At 34.4% G+C, this 19,386-nt stretch overlaps 1 protein-coding gene across 3 annotated transcripts in view; it reads left to right on the top strand.

Annotated features, from left to right (window-relative positions):
- Positions 1–17,593, top strand: part of PCLO (piccolo presynaptic cytomatrix protein) — a 414,175-nt gene extending 396,582 nt beyond the window's left edge. For all 3 annotated transcript variants that reach the window (XM_047694735.1, XM_047694734.1, XM_047694733.1), the window contains exons 23-25: positions 9,827–9,961; positions 10,585–10,730; positions 12,907–17,593. In XM_047694735.1, the coding sequence (XP_047550691.1) occupies positions 9,827–9,961; positions 10,585–10,730; positions 12,907–13,047 (422 nt within the window). In that variant the 3' untranslated portion in view covers positions 13,048–17,593. The remainder of the gene's footprint in view (positions 1–9,826; positions 9,962–10,584; positions 10,731–12,906) is intronic.
- The last annotated feature ends 1,793 nt before the right edge of the window (positions 17,594–19,386 follow it).

Here is a 19,386-nt window from a genome sequence, read left to right as displayed (position 1 = left end):
TCTCTCTGCCTGCCTCTCTGTCTACTTGTGATCTCTCTCTGTCAAATAAATAAATTTAAAAAAAAAATCTTAAAAAAAAATTTACATATTTACATCTGATCACAAAGTGTTTTACAAATCCTGTCTCAGAAATTCTCTAATTCCTTAGTATAGTATGTGTTAGTAGAAAGTTCTAGACTGAGTGTTTATAGTCATCTGTGAGATAGAGGTGGAAAATTGTCAGGCAACCAATGGAGCCGGCTACATGGTGTCATTTTCATTGTCTGAGCAAGATGATGAGTTGAGTCAACTTCATGAGATCTTACAGTGAAGGCAATAGGAACTGAGTATAATACACTATAAAATTAAATAAATTAGTCCCATTTTTGCTTCCTTTTTCAAACATTAAATTACCAGGATAAATTTTCAAAACCTGTGGCTTTTTACCCCTTCTATTTAATCCTACATAGAATGAGGTAAGAGGTAAGAACCTTTGTTCAGAAGACATGTTTCTGAGAATTCAGTTTAAAACCTATCAATGGCTTGAGAAACAACGATTTGCCAGGAAAGAACATTCAATGCAAATAAGGTTACCAGAGGTAGGGAAAGATCTAGTAGCTTTCCCTGCTACTTCAAGACGTGGGGTAAAGAAAAGAGAAGTGCCAGTTACAGATAATTATTGAGTACTAAGTCACAAATTACCAAGTACAGCCTCAAATTTTTGGAAGAGAGAGATGTAATTTCAACATGGAAGGTAAAATTATTATGGACTGTAGGGTGGGGTTAATATACCTGGTTGGAAATGACAGAGAAAGGGTGGTGAATAGAACAAATTATAGTGAGCTTGCTTCCTCTCTCTAACAAGCTCAACAAAGTGGAAAAAGGACTCTTTTTTAGAAATTTCTATTTTAAAAGTATTGACTTATATGAATATCTTGAGATGTTTTGTTTTGTTATTTTACTCTCAATAAATTGAGCAATTGACCGAAGGGTATAGATTTGCTTGTGAAGTGTAAACTGTCTGTTTCTTCTAGAAGTGATCCTTCATTGTATCATTGCTGTGACAGAAGAAGAATAAATGCTCATTGAGTAACTAGCATTTCAGACCCTGTGCTAACAAATATATAGATATAGATAGATATTGTAATTATATATATATATATATATAACAATGCATTTATTAAGCTGGCATTTTAAAAATTCATTGTTTAGACTTGAAATTGAGAATAGAAACAATTGAAAGGAAGGAAAGTACAATTATACATGAGGGAAAATACATCACCATTTTGGCTGTTAACAGGTGTTAGGGCATTAACAAGACTTTCTGTAATGGCTTGGTTTAGAAATCCTGAGTAAACAGAAAATATAATTTAGAATAAAAGATGTTTAGTAAAGGGCCAGGACTAAATCATATTTAGATAATATCAGAAAATGTTCACAAATTTATTATCCTATAAAGCTGAGATATTATAAATAGTTCACAAATGACCTTATTATATGCCATCACCTTACAATATGAGGAAGTACAATACAGAGTTATTTAATGACCAGCATGCCATCCAGATTTCCTGGTTTTGAACTCCACGTTAATTCCACTTTAGACTTTGCTTAGATTTGGAATGGGGTGATAGGAGCTAAGTACCAAATTCCAAGGTGACAGACTCTCAGGGCTAAATATGCATCCTACCTAACACCAATTCAGACTTCACTAGCCAGTACCCGTGACCTGAGGCATTGGTACATACTGTTTATTAATGGAAATTTGCAAGGAAACCAAACTGTCAATGAGAATTTTATTCATTCTATGCTTTTTTTTCCCCTTACACAAACTTTCCTTTTACAAAGCGCCCTTTTCCCTTCTTTTCTTTTTTACATTTTATTCACTTTCAGTTAATTAAAAAATGCCTCTAAAGAAACTTTTTGCCTAAAAAAGTTGGCAAAAGCTGCTCAGGTTGCAATAGATTTCTTAGAATTCTGAGAAAGAGTAAACCTCGATTTACACTATTGTGCCCTCTAGTATTTCAGATACAATAAGGTTAAAAAAAAAGATTTTGTCAATCCATAGTTGCTTTTTAAAATAATTTTGTATGTTCAAACGGTTTCCATAGGATCTCATACAATTATGAATATTTCAGGAATTAATTGTTGCCATTTTCTTGTTTAATGTAAACAACCCATGTAATTGATGTAATGTATACATGTGGACAATAACTTCTAGCTATGGTTTTATTTTTTTTAAAGATTTTATTTATTTATTTGACAGAGAGAGAGATCACAAGTAGGCAGAGAGGGAGAAACAGGCTCCCTGCTGAGCAGAAAGCCGGATGTGGGGCTCGATCCCAAGACCCTGGGATCATGACCTGAGCGGAAGGCAGAGGCTTTAACCCACTGAGCCACCCAGGTGCCCCTTAGCTATGGTTTTAATAACCCAGAGTATGGGGTGCCTGGCTGGTTCAGTTGGTAGAGCATGTGACTCTTGATCTCAGAGTCCTGAGTTCAAGCCCCATGTTGGATGTGGAGCATTTCTGTTCTCCAAAAACCAAAACATTATTTTATTCATACATGTGTTTGTTTATTTATATATTTATTTAGAAGTAGAGTTAACATAGTGTTATGTTAGTTTTGGGTGTACACTGCAAAGATTCAACAATTCTACACATTACTCAGTGCTCATCACAGTAAGTATAAAAACTGTATAAGAAAATAAAACATTTTCTTAAGAGCATAGAGCGCTGGACTTAAAATCAGAAGATGTAGATTAAAGTCCTGCCTGAAACCCTTAGCCATTTGGCGAGTTACTTGAAACACCTAAGCCACTGTGTTCATACCTATAAAATGGAGGTTATAGTGACCTAATTTCTTGTTGTGAAAGAATTATTGTGTTCTGTTAATGGTCATGTTTTCTTAAAACGCTCTTCTCTAAAAATATAAATCAGATGGAGGTATAGATAGAGCATGTGTATAAATGACTTACACATGTTTTTCAAAGATAATCTGTGTGTGTGTGTGTGTGTGTGTGTACACACACACTTTTTTTTCCGAGGAAAAAAGTGAGAAGAGCACTGCATATCTTTTTTTTTTTTTTTTGAGCACTGCATATCTTAATGGAGAATAAAGCACAGAGAGTATGAAAGAAGAAAGCTGTGCAAGATAAAAATAAGTCAATTTGACAGTTATACTTTGTTGGAGCACTTCAGCTAAAGAGATAGAAGGACACAAACAATTTTAATAGAATTCAATTATTCATGGTCTTTGTCAAAAAATGATTATACTGTTTTTTTTTAATTTAATGAAGGAGATAGGTCATGGTGAAAACAATGAAATAGTTTAATTTCAATAAATATTTTACCCTATTCATTTATAAAAGATCTCCCAAAGTCTAAGAAGCAGAATTGAAAATATTAGGAAGTTGAGCAATTATGATTTTCAGTACCATATTTCAATTTTAAATTTCATTAACTCTCTGCTTAAAGGAAATCAGCACACTTCCACTTTCTTTCACATTCCTCTTTGATTTCATCTTTAAGTTTTTTTCCTTCTCTCTTCTCTCCTTCCTCCTTCCCTTCTCCCTCCATCTAACCTCCCTCTCTCCCTTCCTTCCTTCCTTTCTCTTATTAGTATAACCTCTATTTCCTCTGCCACAGGCTTTTAAATATTGTTGAAAAGCTACTTTTTCTTGTCTATCAATGTACTCATTCAGGGGACTTCTTCCCATGGTCCCTTTAAAAATGTTTTCTATATTTTTGAAGTAGATTAAATGGGGATATATCAGTGTATCACCTAATCAATATTTCCAGGAATACAGGATACTCTTTTGATCTACAGGTTTACTCTTCTGTTACTTCAGATAAATACCTTTATATTTTAAGTAAATGTGATTTTCTAGTCTCTTGAATTTCCTTTTTCTGAGTCATCAATTATATTGCCTCATATTCTCAGTTCCACGTATCTATCACTTATTTCTACCTTCTCTTCTCTGTTTTCCTTTGTATAGTATCCTCAGCCTTTCAGCACTCTCTGTAAATAGTATTGATTTCTATCTTATTCCACTTTTTTCCATGATGTTCCTAATTCACTGAAAGTCTTAAAATACAAATACAAGTACAAATATTTGTATTTTAGCACTGTAACCCCACTTTTTGTCATCTCACTTTTGAACTATGCTCCCAACATCCCTTCATCCCTTCCTCTTCTATTTTCCCCCTTCTTTCTAGTCTCAAATCGTGGTTATGCATCCTGTTGTAGGACAAATGTCTTCTCCAGAATAAGATTGATTATTGATCTGGAGCTGCTGCCCCCTTGTGGCGACAGTGCATGGGAGGTTTCTGTTGCCATCACGCTGCCGCTCCAGGTGACAAAGACATTTTGAACGTGTGAAAGGGCAGACATGATGGACAGCGATGACTCACAATTAACGTGATCTCAGCGGGCATGTCCATTTCGTCCTTTAATAGAAACATTAAAAAGCAAGCTGGAACAGTCTTCCAACAGGAGAAAATTATCAAGAACTTCACAAGTACCATACTGTGAAGAGCGTGAATTTAACCTTCCAAGAAAGAAACAGGCAATGTGATGATTTGAACACTGTAATTAGCAAGCTTAATTCTACCTTTTGTCCCATAGGAGACGGTGGAAAACAACAACATTACCACATGCTTAGCGTGTAGGGTTTTAAGGGCTGTGAAAGAGGATTATGACCTATAAAAGTGAATTTCTCCAAGAAAAAAGATCCGTCCTGCTGTTTTTTTATTCCTGCACACTCATTAATGTCCTCAGTTCTGTCCACAACTTCTATTGGCTCAGAATAATGGGAGTGAATTTTCTGTGGCCCCTTCCTTACCGGTATAGTTAGAATCCTCTTTTTCCCCTCCATCCCAGGTGTGGGTTTGAGAGATGGTGTTCTTTCCACTTCTGTATGGCTTTGGAGGAAAGACAGAGTGCTGATTCACATACAAATTTGCTGGCCTGGCTGATGAGATTGTGCTCTACCTTTTGCATTTGATTAAATGTGGTTTTTAATGCTGGCATTCACTCCACCAAGCCAAGATACCTCTTATTCCCAGGAGAAGATAGTCTCTGCTTTGGGTTTTTCACTTACCTCACCTTAGAGCTCCAGGAAATGGGGACCCTAGGACATTTTTCCTGATTCTACCAAAACTCTCAGATCTTCTGAGCAATGAGCCAGGGTTGCCAATCTTAAAGTTGACATTTTCCTCTCAACATTACTTTAACTCTCATAGACTCTGACACAGAGTTATTTTCATTATCATTCTTTTTTAGAACTCTTGTCTTTTCTCATTGTATTTTTGCCATTCACCCAAGAATTATTCAATTGAAGGCTTTTTGTATGTGATCAATGTTTGTAACACCTTCCTTTTATAGAACTTACTGATATCTCCTTTGTAACTCAGTATGTGATCAATTTTGGGAATGTTCCATATGTAATTGAGAAAAAATATATATTCTCTATTATCAGGGTGTGGTATTTAATAAATGTACATGAGATATGCTTTACTGACTATAATGTCTCAATATTCTATGTCTTTGCTTCTTTTGGTCTACATGGCCTGTCTTGTAAGTGTTGTATAGAAGTCTTTTACTATTATTCTCACTCATCTCCTTACAACTTTCATACGTCATGTTGTAGTTTCAGTCTTATTTAAGTGATACATACATCTCATAATTGTTGTATCTTCATTAGGAATTATTTATCCTAATAAATATCCTTAGCTTGATCAAATGCCCCTTTTTGTCTTATTTACTGAATTGTGTTCTAAATTAAATTGTGTGATAATAACAGTTCAACCCTTACTCTCTTATCATTTCCATATACCTGGTATGCTTTTGGTTGATGTATTTTTCACTATTTGAACCAAAACTAAATTTTATCATAGAGTTAAGTTGCTTTATGAGCCAGTCTGAAAGTCTTTTTTAAAATAGGCTAGCCAAACCTAATCATGTTTATGGATATGATCGATACGTTTGATAGGAACTCTGTGTTTTGTTTCATAATTATTGTGTGTATTTATTATATTTCTTTTTCCATTTGGTGTCTTTAATTTGAAAAAGAATTCCGTAATTAAGATGTGTATCTTTGTTTGAATTATTTCCTTTTTACTTATATATATATTTATATATACCACTTAAAATTCTTGTTCTTTCTTCACCATTTACTATCTGGTTTGCCAATTTGAAGTTGCATCCTTTGTTATGTACCTGTTACCTATAAAAAAATCAATAATCTCACTCTACTTTCCCCTTTCTCTCCTTTCTGCATCCATCTATTTTTAGTTTTATTCTTAATACTGTCAGAATACATAACAAATGCTGTTCTCCCACCCACCTGTGTCCTCCCTCCTGCTTTAGCCTTAGCTCTACAGTTAAATATGTTAAATACTCACCATCAGTCCTTGTGCTAAAGTTTCTCTAGTTATCTCTTTGGCTTAATGAAATGAATCTCTGGTGTATTTCTCAGAGAATCAATTTTTGTATAGAATTCCTGAGTTCCTCTATGCTTAAAACTATAGGCTTAACACTTGAAAGACAGTTGAACTGTATATAAAATCCTTGGCTTGCGATTTTTTTTCTTGAGTTTCTTGAGAGTAAAGTTCACATCTAACTGCTGTGAAGTATCTACAATCATTGGTTGCTAAACTGTTATGATGTGATTATATCCAGAAGATTTGTGTTCCAGTGTAGAGGATGGTTTCCTGTATTTTTGGACCTTACTTATTGGTATTAATAGCTATTTCTCAGCATGTCTGGGTACATCCAGGCATAAAAAGTTAAATTAATTTAATCAAACACTTGATCCAGTAAAGAAATTCATCAAAACAACAAGTCCCCAAAATGTGACAAAATTCATTCAAAAGAATTAAATCACAACCATATAATATACTTACAATTTTGCATATAATGCTTTTGTTACTTTACCTTCCTCTCAAAGATTACTCAACTATAGTCTGTATTCTATATTTTGTTTATGTGCATAAATGAGGTCAAAATTATTTTTTTAAATATACTAAGATATTATTTACCTTTTCACTGTGGTGAACTTAACCTTGATAATGCAAGAGCAATGATGCCATAAACTGCTGGGGACTTAGCACAAAACTAGGCAGTGACACCAAACTATATTAACAGTCACTGCATTTATTTATTTTTAACCACCACTCACTCACAAGGAAAATGTCAGCTTCATTTAAGACCATCCTTGGGGCGCCTGGGTGCCTCAGTGGGTTAAAGCCTCTGCCTTCGTCTCAGGTCATGATCCCAGGTCCAGGGATCGAGCCATAAGTTCTCTGCTCAGCAGGGAGCTTCTTTCCTTCCTCTCTCTCTGCCTGCCTCTCTGCCTAGTTGTGATCTCTGTCTGTCAAATAAATAAATAAAATATTTTTAAAAATACCATCCTTAATTAGGAAGTTGAAATACTATTATTAAACCTAGACCCTCAAGTACATGTCTTTCTAATTCTCTGTGAAGAAATGTGAAATATACCTGAAGTGCTCTGCTGCCTACCAAATTAAGATAGTTGATTTGAGGAAAACTGTTTGTGTATTTCTTTTTGGTTGCAAGTTGAACTAGCCTTTTAATAAGAAATATAATTTTTGATAAAAAGAATAACTGAAAGACAAATGCTACTTATTCTCAACAGTTAACAAAGTGAGTTTGTCACTTTAAGAAAAACAAGTGATGATAGTTTTCAGTGATAAAATTCAGCTTCTTTTTTTTAAGATTTTATTTATTTATTTGACAGAGAGAGATTACAAGTAGGCAGAGAGAGAGGGAAGCAGGCTCCCTGCTGAGCAGAGAGCCCAAAGCGGGACTTGATCCCAGGACCCTGAGATCATGACCTGAGCTGAAGGTAGCGGCTTAACCCACTGAGCCACCCAGGCGCCCCTAAAATTCAGCTTTTAAATAAAAACAGAACTTTGGAAAACTTGTATCTGCCTTCTTGAGCTTGGAGGCTTTTCAATATTCAAAGACCTTTTTGATGATATTGGTGGTGATATTAATACATGTACTTTAAATATTTTATGAAATGTATCAACAAAACCTACCTAACTCAGTGAACCAGTATTTTCCAAAATGAACAGTATGTTATTACCAAGTCAGGCATAGCTAAAAGAGCCACTCAAAATGCAAGATAAAAAGAAAATGCAGTATAGACTGGTATATTTTAAAGTAACAGCTCAAAAGTCCATTGATATGATTTCAGATTCCACAAATTAGCACTTGTCAAACTTTAGTTATCTAACATTATCTAAAGAGTACATTAAAATACTTCTTCTTTTCCAACTATTTGTATGAGATTGGACTTTCTTCATATATTTCAACTAAAACAACAAATTGAATTGGATTTAATATAGAAACAGATATGAGAATCCAGCTCTCCTTTATTAAGCAAAACATTAATGAAATTTGAAAAAAATATGAAACAGCTTTCCTCACTATATTTTTGTTTTGGAAAATATGGTTATTTTTCATTAAAATATTTATTTATAAGTATATTATTGTAATTTTAGTAGAATCAATAAATATTCTAGAATATCTAATTTTGTATTTTAATTAAAAATATTAAATTTCTAATGTTGATAGCTATAATGCACACAATTGTTCTTTGAGGACCCTGCACTTTTTTAAGAGTGTAAAAGAAGTCTGAAACCAAGATGTCTGAGAACAAGTGATCTATATCCAAACTTAAAAACCTTCAATAGGTTCCTACTGTCCTAATATAAGAACCAAATTCTTAACATGGTACCAATGGTACCAATTAATAATATGTTATAAACACATGAACATGCACTTAGTTCCTCAGTCCCATAATGTTCCCTCCTGTGAGCACACGTTCCCTCTCTGCAGCATGTTCTTAATCTATTTCAACTAGTTAACTCTTTCTCATCCTTCTGATTTCAGCTCAAGCAATACTTCTGCATCCTCTCTTGGAACCATGCTCTTGTATTTCATTACCTTTCTGCTTTTTCTAATTTTACATTTATTGATGAAAACGATCATTAAGTCTTTCTTCCCACAGCTAGGTGGAAAAGCTGTAAAACTGATAAGCATGTGTGTCTTGGCTCACCATTACAATCATTTTTCCTAACAGAGTGCTTATCTGGATAGGATAGGAAATAAAATAACTGTTGGTGATTGGAGAAGTGGGTGCATATATGAATTGACAGAGGAAGGGGTGAATCATTAAAGAACATGACTGGGCATGAATATCTTCTTCAGTGATACAAAGAGCCGAGATAAACTCTTGAAAGAAATACATTGGATTCATTTTAGTCACTCATGGTATTTTCCCTTGCGCAATTTCATTACTATATTCTTGTTGGCTATTTCTTTTATAAAGGAAAAGAAAGGAAGTAGAAAGAACATATAATGACACTTAGTTGTGGTAGCAAATGTTCCTGTGCAAACCTGGTAATGAGAAATTGTTAGCAAATAACTCCTGTATTTCACATGACTGATTTTCTATAGATTATATTAAAATTATATTATTTTTATGGATATCTGTCTTCTTGTAGGCTCCTCTGTTTCCTCTTTTCACCTAATAATCTACAGTTAAATATTATGTATTGACTCAAATTTCTTCCATACCTCCCTGTTTACTAGCCTGTCATTATATTAAGACACTTTGCTGAAAATGTGTAATTCATCAGTCTCCCCAAGAGATGTTATACCTCTTATGGGCTCAGACTGTATTTTATTCATTTGTGTATCCACAGGATACAGTAAGGTGTTCAGAACTTGATAAACAATAAATGAATGTATGAATGAATTACTGAATTAAACATTTAATAGCTATTTCATATTCCTTAACACTTTTATTAAATTCTTTCAGTCAAAACCCAGGTAATGGGAGAAATCAAGATTGCATTGAAGAAGGAAATGAAGACAGATGGTGAACAACTAATAGTTGAGATTCTCCAGTGCAGAAATATCACCTATAAATTTAAATCTCCCGATCACTTACCAGGTATCTAATTTTATGATAATGAGCTCTGTCATATATCTAGGAATTCTGTAGGAATATTTCCTAAATAATCTGGATAATGTAGAGTAAAATTTGGGCTGTACACCAAATATATCTGAAAAATGGAAAAATAATAATTTCTGGGGCACCTGGATGGCTCAGTTGGTTAAGCCTCTGGCTCAGGATCTCCAGGTCCTGGGATCGAGCCCTCTGTCGGGCTCCCTGCTCAGTAGTGAGTCTGCTTCTCTCTCTCTCTCTTGCTCTCACTCTCCCTCTCCTTCTGTGCTTCCCCACTGCTCATTCCTTCTGTCTCTCAAATAAATAAAATCTTTAAAAAAAAAAAAAAGAATTTCTCTTCTACAGAACAAGTTGATATTTTACTACTTTTTTTGGCTAAATTTCTCAACACATAAACTTAAAGTTATGTATTTACCATGCAACAGGAAAACTGAATTGCTAAGAAAATTGGTGTATCTTTTAATCACTTTATGTTGTCTGAAACAAATCAAGCACAATCTGCTGGCTTTGTGTAAAATATAGGAGAGCTCCCAGTGTACAATTATAATTCTTTCAATAGAAAATTGTATGAGTCATGGACACTTCACAATCTGAATTCTTATTTTCAGATTTATATGTAAAAATATATGTGATGAACATCTCCACCCAGAAAAAGGTGATCAAGAAAAAAACAAGAGTATGCCGACATGATAGAGAGCCTTCATTCAATGAAACTTTTAGATTCAGCCTCAGTCCTGCTGGACATTCTCTTCAGGTAACTCTATATTATACTGCTACTATTTTAAAATTTTTGTTCGTACAGGATTTGTTTTCCATTCAGTTATTTAACATGTGTTTACCGATCCTACAGTCTGTGATATTTTACAAGTTAATGACTTCTTAGAGGTGTCTTTCTGGGGGCCCTTTAGAATCCCACAGCTCACTCACCCATCCAGTTAGCTACCAAGTCTTCTCTATTCTGACCACTCAGTTTATTTTATATAGATTCATTTCCATGCTCACTGCCACTAATCTTCTTTGAGTCCTCATCTCTGTTACTCAGATCATTTTAGCAGTATACCCGCCCTCCTTGCCATCCGTGTCTTATCCTCTTAATTCATTCCTTCACACTGCTGGCAGAGGTATCTTCTAAAAACACTGGCTAGGAAGGTGTGGGGGATGGATGAAATAGGTGAAGGGGGTGGGGGTATACTGATTGTGATGGGCACTGAGCAATGTATAGAACTGCCGAATCATGATGTTGTACCCCTGAAACTAATATAACACTGCATGTGAAGTATACTTGAATTAAAAGTCAGTAGGCAGATAGATAGAAAGATAGATAACAACACTGACTAGCATGTTCCATTAAAACCCTTCAGTGACTCACCAATACCTTGCCTCATTCATACTCCTCTAAGGTGAGCTCTAATTGTACTGATTTAATCTCATCTCCTTGTATACTTCCCAACACACTCTATGCTCCAGCCGCACCACAATCTTTGCAAATCAGGTTAAGCCTCCAATGCTTTGCTCCTATTTTTCTTCCCCTTCAGTATTCTCCTTCTCTCCCCACTCATCCCACTGGTCCACAATCTTTCAGTGTAAACTCAGCCCTTTACTGAGGACCCCAGATCCGATTCATCACACCTTATTCACATGACATTTTGCTTAATCTATTGGGCTGTCAAGCCTGATCCGTGCTGCACAATCATTTATATACTTACCTGTCACTGCTTCCATACACCTTCCTCTTCTCTAGGGCAAGGCATGGCTTCTATTGCTCTTTGTTCTACAGCCCCGTACAAGGCTGGTACAGAGTGTGTGTCCTCAGTAGATGTAGGGACAAGGAATGAAAGAGGGAAAAGGAGGCAGGAGGAAAGAGATGAAAAAATAGAGGGAGAAGAAGATCATGATATTGGCACTTAAGGGCCGACACTAAAGACAAATATAATAAATATCACCAAGCTAAAACTGTGTTGAGAGAATTGACAGACATTAGAGTGGAAAGAGATAATAATAATTAATAATAATAATAATAAAAGTAAAGGATGCCTTGGAGTCTGTATGAACAATTGTGTCATCCACAGAGATTAAGTAGTTGGAGAGGGGACCTCGAGGGAGAAAGATCACACATTTGTTTGAAATGTGATACATTTGATGAGAAAGCAGGATCCAAGTGAAAACATATCTTGTCATCTGAAATCCCAAAACCAGAGGCCAGAAAAGATAGTCATAACTAGAAATGCAGATTTTGAAGTCAGAAGCATAAAAGTAAGGTTTTAACCAAAAAGGAAGATGAATTCTCTAAAAGAGATTCTGAAAACAGAGAGAACAAGAGAGAATTGTGAAGGATTCGTGGTTAGCACCACTAATGCTCTCCACCTTCCTTTCAACTCCTCTTTAAGAGAAAAAAAAAATGTCTTGAATCTGAGATCCTATGGCAGTTCAGCTAACGTTAAGTTCTACATACAACAAATCATCTTGGAAGAGCATACCATAGTAAAATCACCAATAAATGAATGTTAAATAAAATTAATGTTGCATTTTATCTCCCTCGTGAGCTCTTATTTATTCAGCACTCAAATAATTTTGTATTAGAGTTAATATTTCATAAACTAGCAGAAAATGTTCCTAGCAAAATTCTTTTGAGAAACTTTCCTAATTTCCAAATTCATGTAAGCATAAATGTAGTCAGAATTAGCTGTTAATGCATGTCATCTAAAATTCTCATCTCCTCCAGGTTGTGTCTTTTCCTTTGGGAAAGGCTGGTGTGAATTAATTAATATTCTGCACATCTTTTGAGGACATCGTGAGGATTAGTTCTCTTACACATATAGCTGCTACTTCCCCTCACCCTTTCTTGTTTGTGTTATGTTTGACGATCAAATGTCCTTTAAAAAGACTGAAAAATATATGCAAGTATATATAACTTTGGCTATTTTTTCTAGATTTTACTTTTCTCTAATGGAGGGAAGTTTATGAAAAAGACCTTGATTGGCGAAGCCTGTATCTGGCTTGACAAAGTGGATCTCAGAAAAAGAATAGTCAACTGGCACAAACTTTTGGTCAGTCCTACTCAAACCCATTGAAGAAATGTGTCTGCTCAGGGTATAGAAACTGCTCTAACTAATTTCAAATCAAGACTAGAGTTGGATACGATTCTACAATGTTTTTAGGGCTAAACGTGAGAAGAGGAGCCACAGGCAAACACATCCTTAAAGCTTTGTGAATATTTTGTTGTGGAACACAGAAAGAAAACTCAAAAAGTTCACATATTGGAGACCCCCCCCAAAAAAGAGATTTGAGTCCTTGGATTGCTTCAAGAAAAAGAGGAAAGAGCGAGAGCTATTTTGATTACTTAAGGCACAAGTCTTTGAGCAGAGTTGAACTATAGCTACGGGCAGCTGCTCGAATATTAATATGGTTCCTGATGCAAGACAAAGTTCATCATTTATGCAAAAGAACCTCGGTGGGAGGGAAAGAACTGATGTAACAAATCTCAGTTTTCAGGAGTCTAAAGATCTTGCTTCATCTTATTTTCTCAGATGACTTACTGTTTTTAGATTCTGACGTAGGCTACAACTACAGTATGCATTCAAGACTAGAAGTGAGGTGGCTGTGTTCAGAGGGAAAGGGTACTGGAGATGGAGAAATTATGGCTTTTAGATTTTTTTCTCTGTCTAAATGTTACAAGCGGGAACAATACCAACCTTGGAATTCATGTCGTAAAAGCACATTTGTATAATTCAAAATGATGTAGAGGGAAGATAATACTAAGTGGAAATGGAATTACATTTATCTAGAAATAAGGCCATGATTGGCTCGCACAGAATGTTGCCCCACAAAAATATTGGAACCTTGGTTGAAGACATCAAAATCTCCTTAACTGACCATTAAGCCAATACATTTTCAACGTACGTACCAAAGAACATAGATTAAAATGGTATGTTCCAGGAAGCCTGAACAGTTTTTCTTTGTGGAATTGCAAATAAATGTTATTCCACATATTTTCTTTGAAATTGAAAGAGAAAATTCTTCCACAAATCATATTAATCTGTGACATGGATTAATTAACTTGGTGTCATTTCCTGCTCTTCCATGATGCTTTTTTGGTCCTTAGCACACTGATTGTATGATGAAAACCCTGACACCAAACTCAAGTTCTTCCTAGAGCTCCATTTTTCTCCATTAGTGACTGTATTGTGGTGATCAAGTTCATCAATATTGGGAAAATAAGTGAAAGTCAACATTTATATTGAGATTAAAATATAACTTGAGCTATTTTATTAGTATGGAATAAAGGGACCAATGACCAGGTCATTAAAACACAGCATCCTCTTCTACATCAACCAATAGTATAGACAAAGGAAGTAGATTGGAGTTGTAGGAAATGCACTCGACTGGGATGAAAAGCCTGGCTTCTGCTTTGGTCCTGCCACTGACTGTATCACCTTGCACATGTCACTTAAAGTCACTTTTTCCCAGTTTCTTATTTGTAGGATAAAAATAAATACCTATTCCTGGCCTTCCTAATGGGATGTTGGGATGATCAAACCAAGTGAACTGTAAGGAAAAAAAGAAAGCACATTTTCAGATATAGTTTTATACATAAAGTGAGGAATAATATTATGCAGCTCTTTATTTCTTCAAATTTCATATGCAAAAACATCCTCCATACTGATGGTAAGCATTGACTTGGATAAAAGAAGTGTGTTCAGTCCAAAACTAATGGTTTTTCTTTAAAATACAAACTTGAATTGAACCTGAGAAAAGGTGAAAATTAAATCAAAATGATTTGCAAATTGGGTTATTATCAATGAAACAAATAATACCAATCTTATACTATTCCCATATCCTACCTTAAAATAAATTGCTTCTCAGAGCATTCTGAGTTTGAAAGCTGCTGCTTCATTCAAAGGTGAGATTTTAGTGGATTTCAAGAAATCATCTCCAAATACGTTGGTTGGATATGGAATTTTCTCACTTTTAAAGAAAAACATGCTTTAAATTTGAAAGGAATTGATTAAATGTAAAACACTGAAAATAAAACAATTTCTAATAAGTTCCAGGCTATATATCTTTATTACATTCCTAAAGAAGTATAGATTCACTCTTCCCCAATCCAAGGAAGAAAACAGTCCCTTTTCCTCCCTCTATTTTTTTTTTTAACCTGTCCTCCCTGACAATGCAGTGTCATTTACCACTAACACAGCTCTACAACAAGCATGCAGCGAAGGGATCACTGAAGACTTGATACTGCTAGGATTTTATTTTTAGAGACAACTAGATCTGCTGATGGTTGCTATGGATATATCCAGCAGAAGTGAGCACTTTAGGGAGCTTGTAATATCACTCATCATTGGGGAAGGGAAAGATTCGGGAAGATCTCTTTCTGACATAAAAAGTTCTGCTATTCACCCTTCAAAGGAAACCCTGGCTCACCACACACCCTCTTCTGCAGCCATGCACATCCAGAGGTATGCATGAGAGGTATGACCAGTAGGTTTGACTTCATTCTAGTTGCAGTTTCTTTTATAGTAACACAAATGAGGTGCCACCCAAACACAGATCATCCCTTGGTAGCTATTTGACCTGAAAGGGTAGAAGTCTCTTCATTCTAGGTGCCCCTTTGTTCCGAGGAACCAGTGACGGGGCCAGGTCAATCAAGAGAGCTAATGACAGGGCTTCATTTTTGTGCACCAGCATCCCCTTTCAGAGAGCATAAGATCCTGCCACAGTGTGCCAAGTTTGCAGCTGACCAAAATCCTAAGTTGTACAGGAATTATTCTATGCAACACTGATCCTCGAACAAATGCATTTCTTCTGGATGATGTCGATTACCCTTCTTACAACAAAGCTGTTTCTTTTTTAATTGCAAATAGGGCTCTTGGTGTTTTTTTACTTTTTTGTATATATATCACAGCACATAATTTTCCACTTTTTCATTTCTTTTATTTTTTTGGAATCAGTTTTTTTTCTTAATCCTACCAATGACAAAGTTTGTAATCTCTCAATAATATGTGATCAGTCCAATTCCAACACCTATATCTCAAAAAGCATCTTAATTTCTCCCCACGACTTCATTGAGTCATCAGAAACTGGAGTTGCTTCTTGTTTCAAAACGTGGTCCTAAAGAAACTTCTGGCTGTAGAAGCAAAAGCACAGAGTGAATTTTTACAAAAGACAGGGATTTGTAGAATGGTCATTACAGACATAGGTAATGGTATAAACGAGAAGTTGGTGTTTCCCCCTGTTTTTACTTAAGGTTAAGAAGATTTTTGGTGACTCTGAACTCTTTCTTTACCATTTCTGTTGAAAAGAACAGTATCCAAGACTAAGGAGCAGTGATTGTCTTTGTTCCTTAATGTGCCCCTATTGTAACTAATCATACAAATAAGTGCTCATTTTCAGCATATCAGTGGAATTAGTTTTGTGGATCACACACATTAAAATAGTCATATTGTGGGACTATTCTAGCTGGTAACCAGCTGATATTGATACTTACTAGGAATGGTTGTGACGGTAGTGTTGATAGTGGTAGTGACAATAGGTCGGTGGTCATGTGAAGTAAAATAAAATTCTAAACTATATTGTGCCCAATTTATTAGAAATTATTTGATTGATGTTTCATTTCATTAAGATATCATAAAGATGTTTATAGTATTTTTTTACTTTATTATTTAAATCATAACTAATGATATTTTTAAAAGCTTATTTTCATTGCTATAATGTCTAATATTCCAAAAGCAGCCAACTACAGCTATATATATATGTTTATAACTCTCCATGTGACAGAGTGAGTTTCCGTCTTTTTGAGCTTGACATGGAAGTGAAAGAAAGCTCGACGAATCATTATGAGCTGTCTCTTTAATAACTACTTGCCTTCGATGTAATACAAAAATGAATGAGTGAAACAGATATTCTCATCAAATATGACACATTGATGTTTTCTGTATGTTCCATGTTGTTGTCATTATTAAAGGTACCCATTAAGTCAAAATCATTTAATCAAATGATTCCTTATCTGATATGTAGATCGAGAGCATTTTCTTAAGTGGTTACCCTGTACATAACTATACATTTGGTAAAATAGACAAAGTTGAAATATTAATTTCATTTGGCATTCAGCATGTGACTATGATTATCGTTTGATTGTGTCTGTATATTTGTTGGTGATGTGCTCAGGTGCTCCCACTACTGATTAATGTGTGTGCTAATATCCTAACAAAAACACATCTGATATTAATGGAAAAAAAAAAAAAAACCTTGTCTGAAAAAATAAAAATCTAATAAAATTGATTTCAAAATAAAAAATAAAGTACTTGGAAATATGTCTTGTTTCTAACTACATGTTGCATGCCGTGTTGGTGATTTGCTAATGTGTTCTTTTCTGTTCTACCCAAATCTCTCTGGAAAAGCTAACAAACAAATACAAAGTCTTGGGCTAAAGGTTGTAGAAATTGAATTGAAATACATGAGAATTGTATTAAAAATGCTTGTAAATCTGTCTTGAGTTTTACTCTATGTAAAAATATGTCTTAGTTTTGTGATTGTATACAAGATGTATCTTGATAGTTTATGCAGACTGTGCTGTATAAAAAGGCTGTTGCCTCAGCCTTCCTAATAAATATTGAAAATGTCAACTTTGACTGCTTGTGTTTACCCACTTGATAAATTGATACTTTATTCCAGAAATTGAACTTTTCATAACATCTTCTCTGAAAATTGCATCACAAATATGTTTATTCACCCAGTTTAAAAAATAAATTTTAAACACAGCACAGAAAACAGAATTAATAACTGTATAGCTTAATAAATTATTATATGTCAGGCACTCTTACCACCACCCAGCTCAAGAAATTAAACTTTGCCAGTCATCTCATAAGACCTCCATTTTACCCCTCTCTTGCCCAACACCCTCCCAACCCTAAATGCAACCACCTTCCTGTTATTTATAATAATTACTTCCTGGGTTATCACTGACATCCGCTTAGTACACAAATACTTGCGTGGTTTTCCTGTTTTCTTTTTAAAATGTTTTCTAAGCTTCTTTTAATCTACATAGTCTCCTCCCCACTTTGTTTTTCAGTGAATCTTACTTTTTGAAGAAACCTGGTCTTTTTACCAAAATGGGTTTTTGCTGATTGCATACTCACAGTGCAATTAACAAATTCCTCTGTCTTTTTATTGCCTGTGACTTGGTCTTTTGCCCTACAGATCTGACCTGATTCTTGTTCAAGGGAGGTATATGATGTCTGGCTGTCTTTCATTTTGTCCTGTTTACAGCTACTGGTGCTCAATGGCAAGTATAGATCCATTAATTAACTAAATGTTACAGAATGGTGATACTCTAATTCAGTCATCATTTCTTCTTGGAATACTTTTAAAAAGATAAACTTCTCCTCAACCAATATTTGATTACCTGGTAGTGTGGTTTGTATAGGAAAGTTAGGATAAAGGCAGAAAAGGTTGGACAGTTTTCCTTTACTTACCATTTTCCAAAATAAGAAATGGTTCCATATCATCTTCCAAAAATGGCCAATAATCTTTTTTATTATCATGATAACTCAAGGATGAAAACAAATTTGAAATGTTTTGTTTGTGTTTTGGCGTTGGTTTGTTTTTTGTTTTGGGGGGGGGGTTTTCTTTTTTTTAATTTCAAGTTTTTAGTTAACATGTATAATATTGGTTTCAGGAGAAGAATTTAGTGATTCAAAATTTTATGATTAAATTCATTGAAATTATTATTCCTATTCATGCTAAATTTACCTTTCTTAATGAGTTTGGGACATCTTTGAGTGAACTTATATGTTTCTTATACTCGTTGATAACTTCTTTCTGGCAAGAAAGTTATATTTCATTCCCTCAACCTTAAAATAATATAGGAGATTTATTTAACTTGAATTTATATTTTTCTATTTATCTCCTTAAAAATAACTAAATTTAAGAATGCATTGATACTACTTGATCAACTTTTATCTGATTTAGTATTGCTTCTTCGCCTTTTGGCTAAGATCAATTGTAGCATCAAGTATATTATCTAATGTGGCAAACTTTTAATAGCATTCTTAGGTAAAACATATCTTGGAACATTTTTTGAAGAAAATGTCAGATCTAAAAGGTTGTAATTAAGTAATGATTAATTATTTGACTATTGATTATCTAGGCTTTAAGAGCTGAAAAGTCCCCACATCTATAGTTTAAAGCCTTGATAGGATACTGAACCAAAATAGTTTTCTATCAAAACATAATAATAAAATTATGATGGCAAAAATGTTGAAATCTTTTACCTCTTTAAATGACAATTCCAAATAAATTAAAATTTTATTTTAAAGTTTCATCTTTTATTTTATTTTATATCATATTTTTATTTTATTATTTGTAAGAATTAAGAATTATTTCCATGGGTTACTCACTAAAAAATGACC

This window comes from Lutra lutra, chromosome 11 (genome assembly GCF_902655055.1).
Source record: "Lutra lutra chromosome 11, mLutLut1.2, whole genome shotgun sequence".
NCBI lineage: Eukaryota > Metazoa > Chordata > Mammalia > Carnivora > Mustelidae > Lutra > Lutra lutra.
This window is presented reverse-complemented; position numbering and strand designations above follow the sequence as displayed.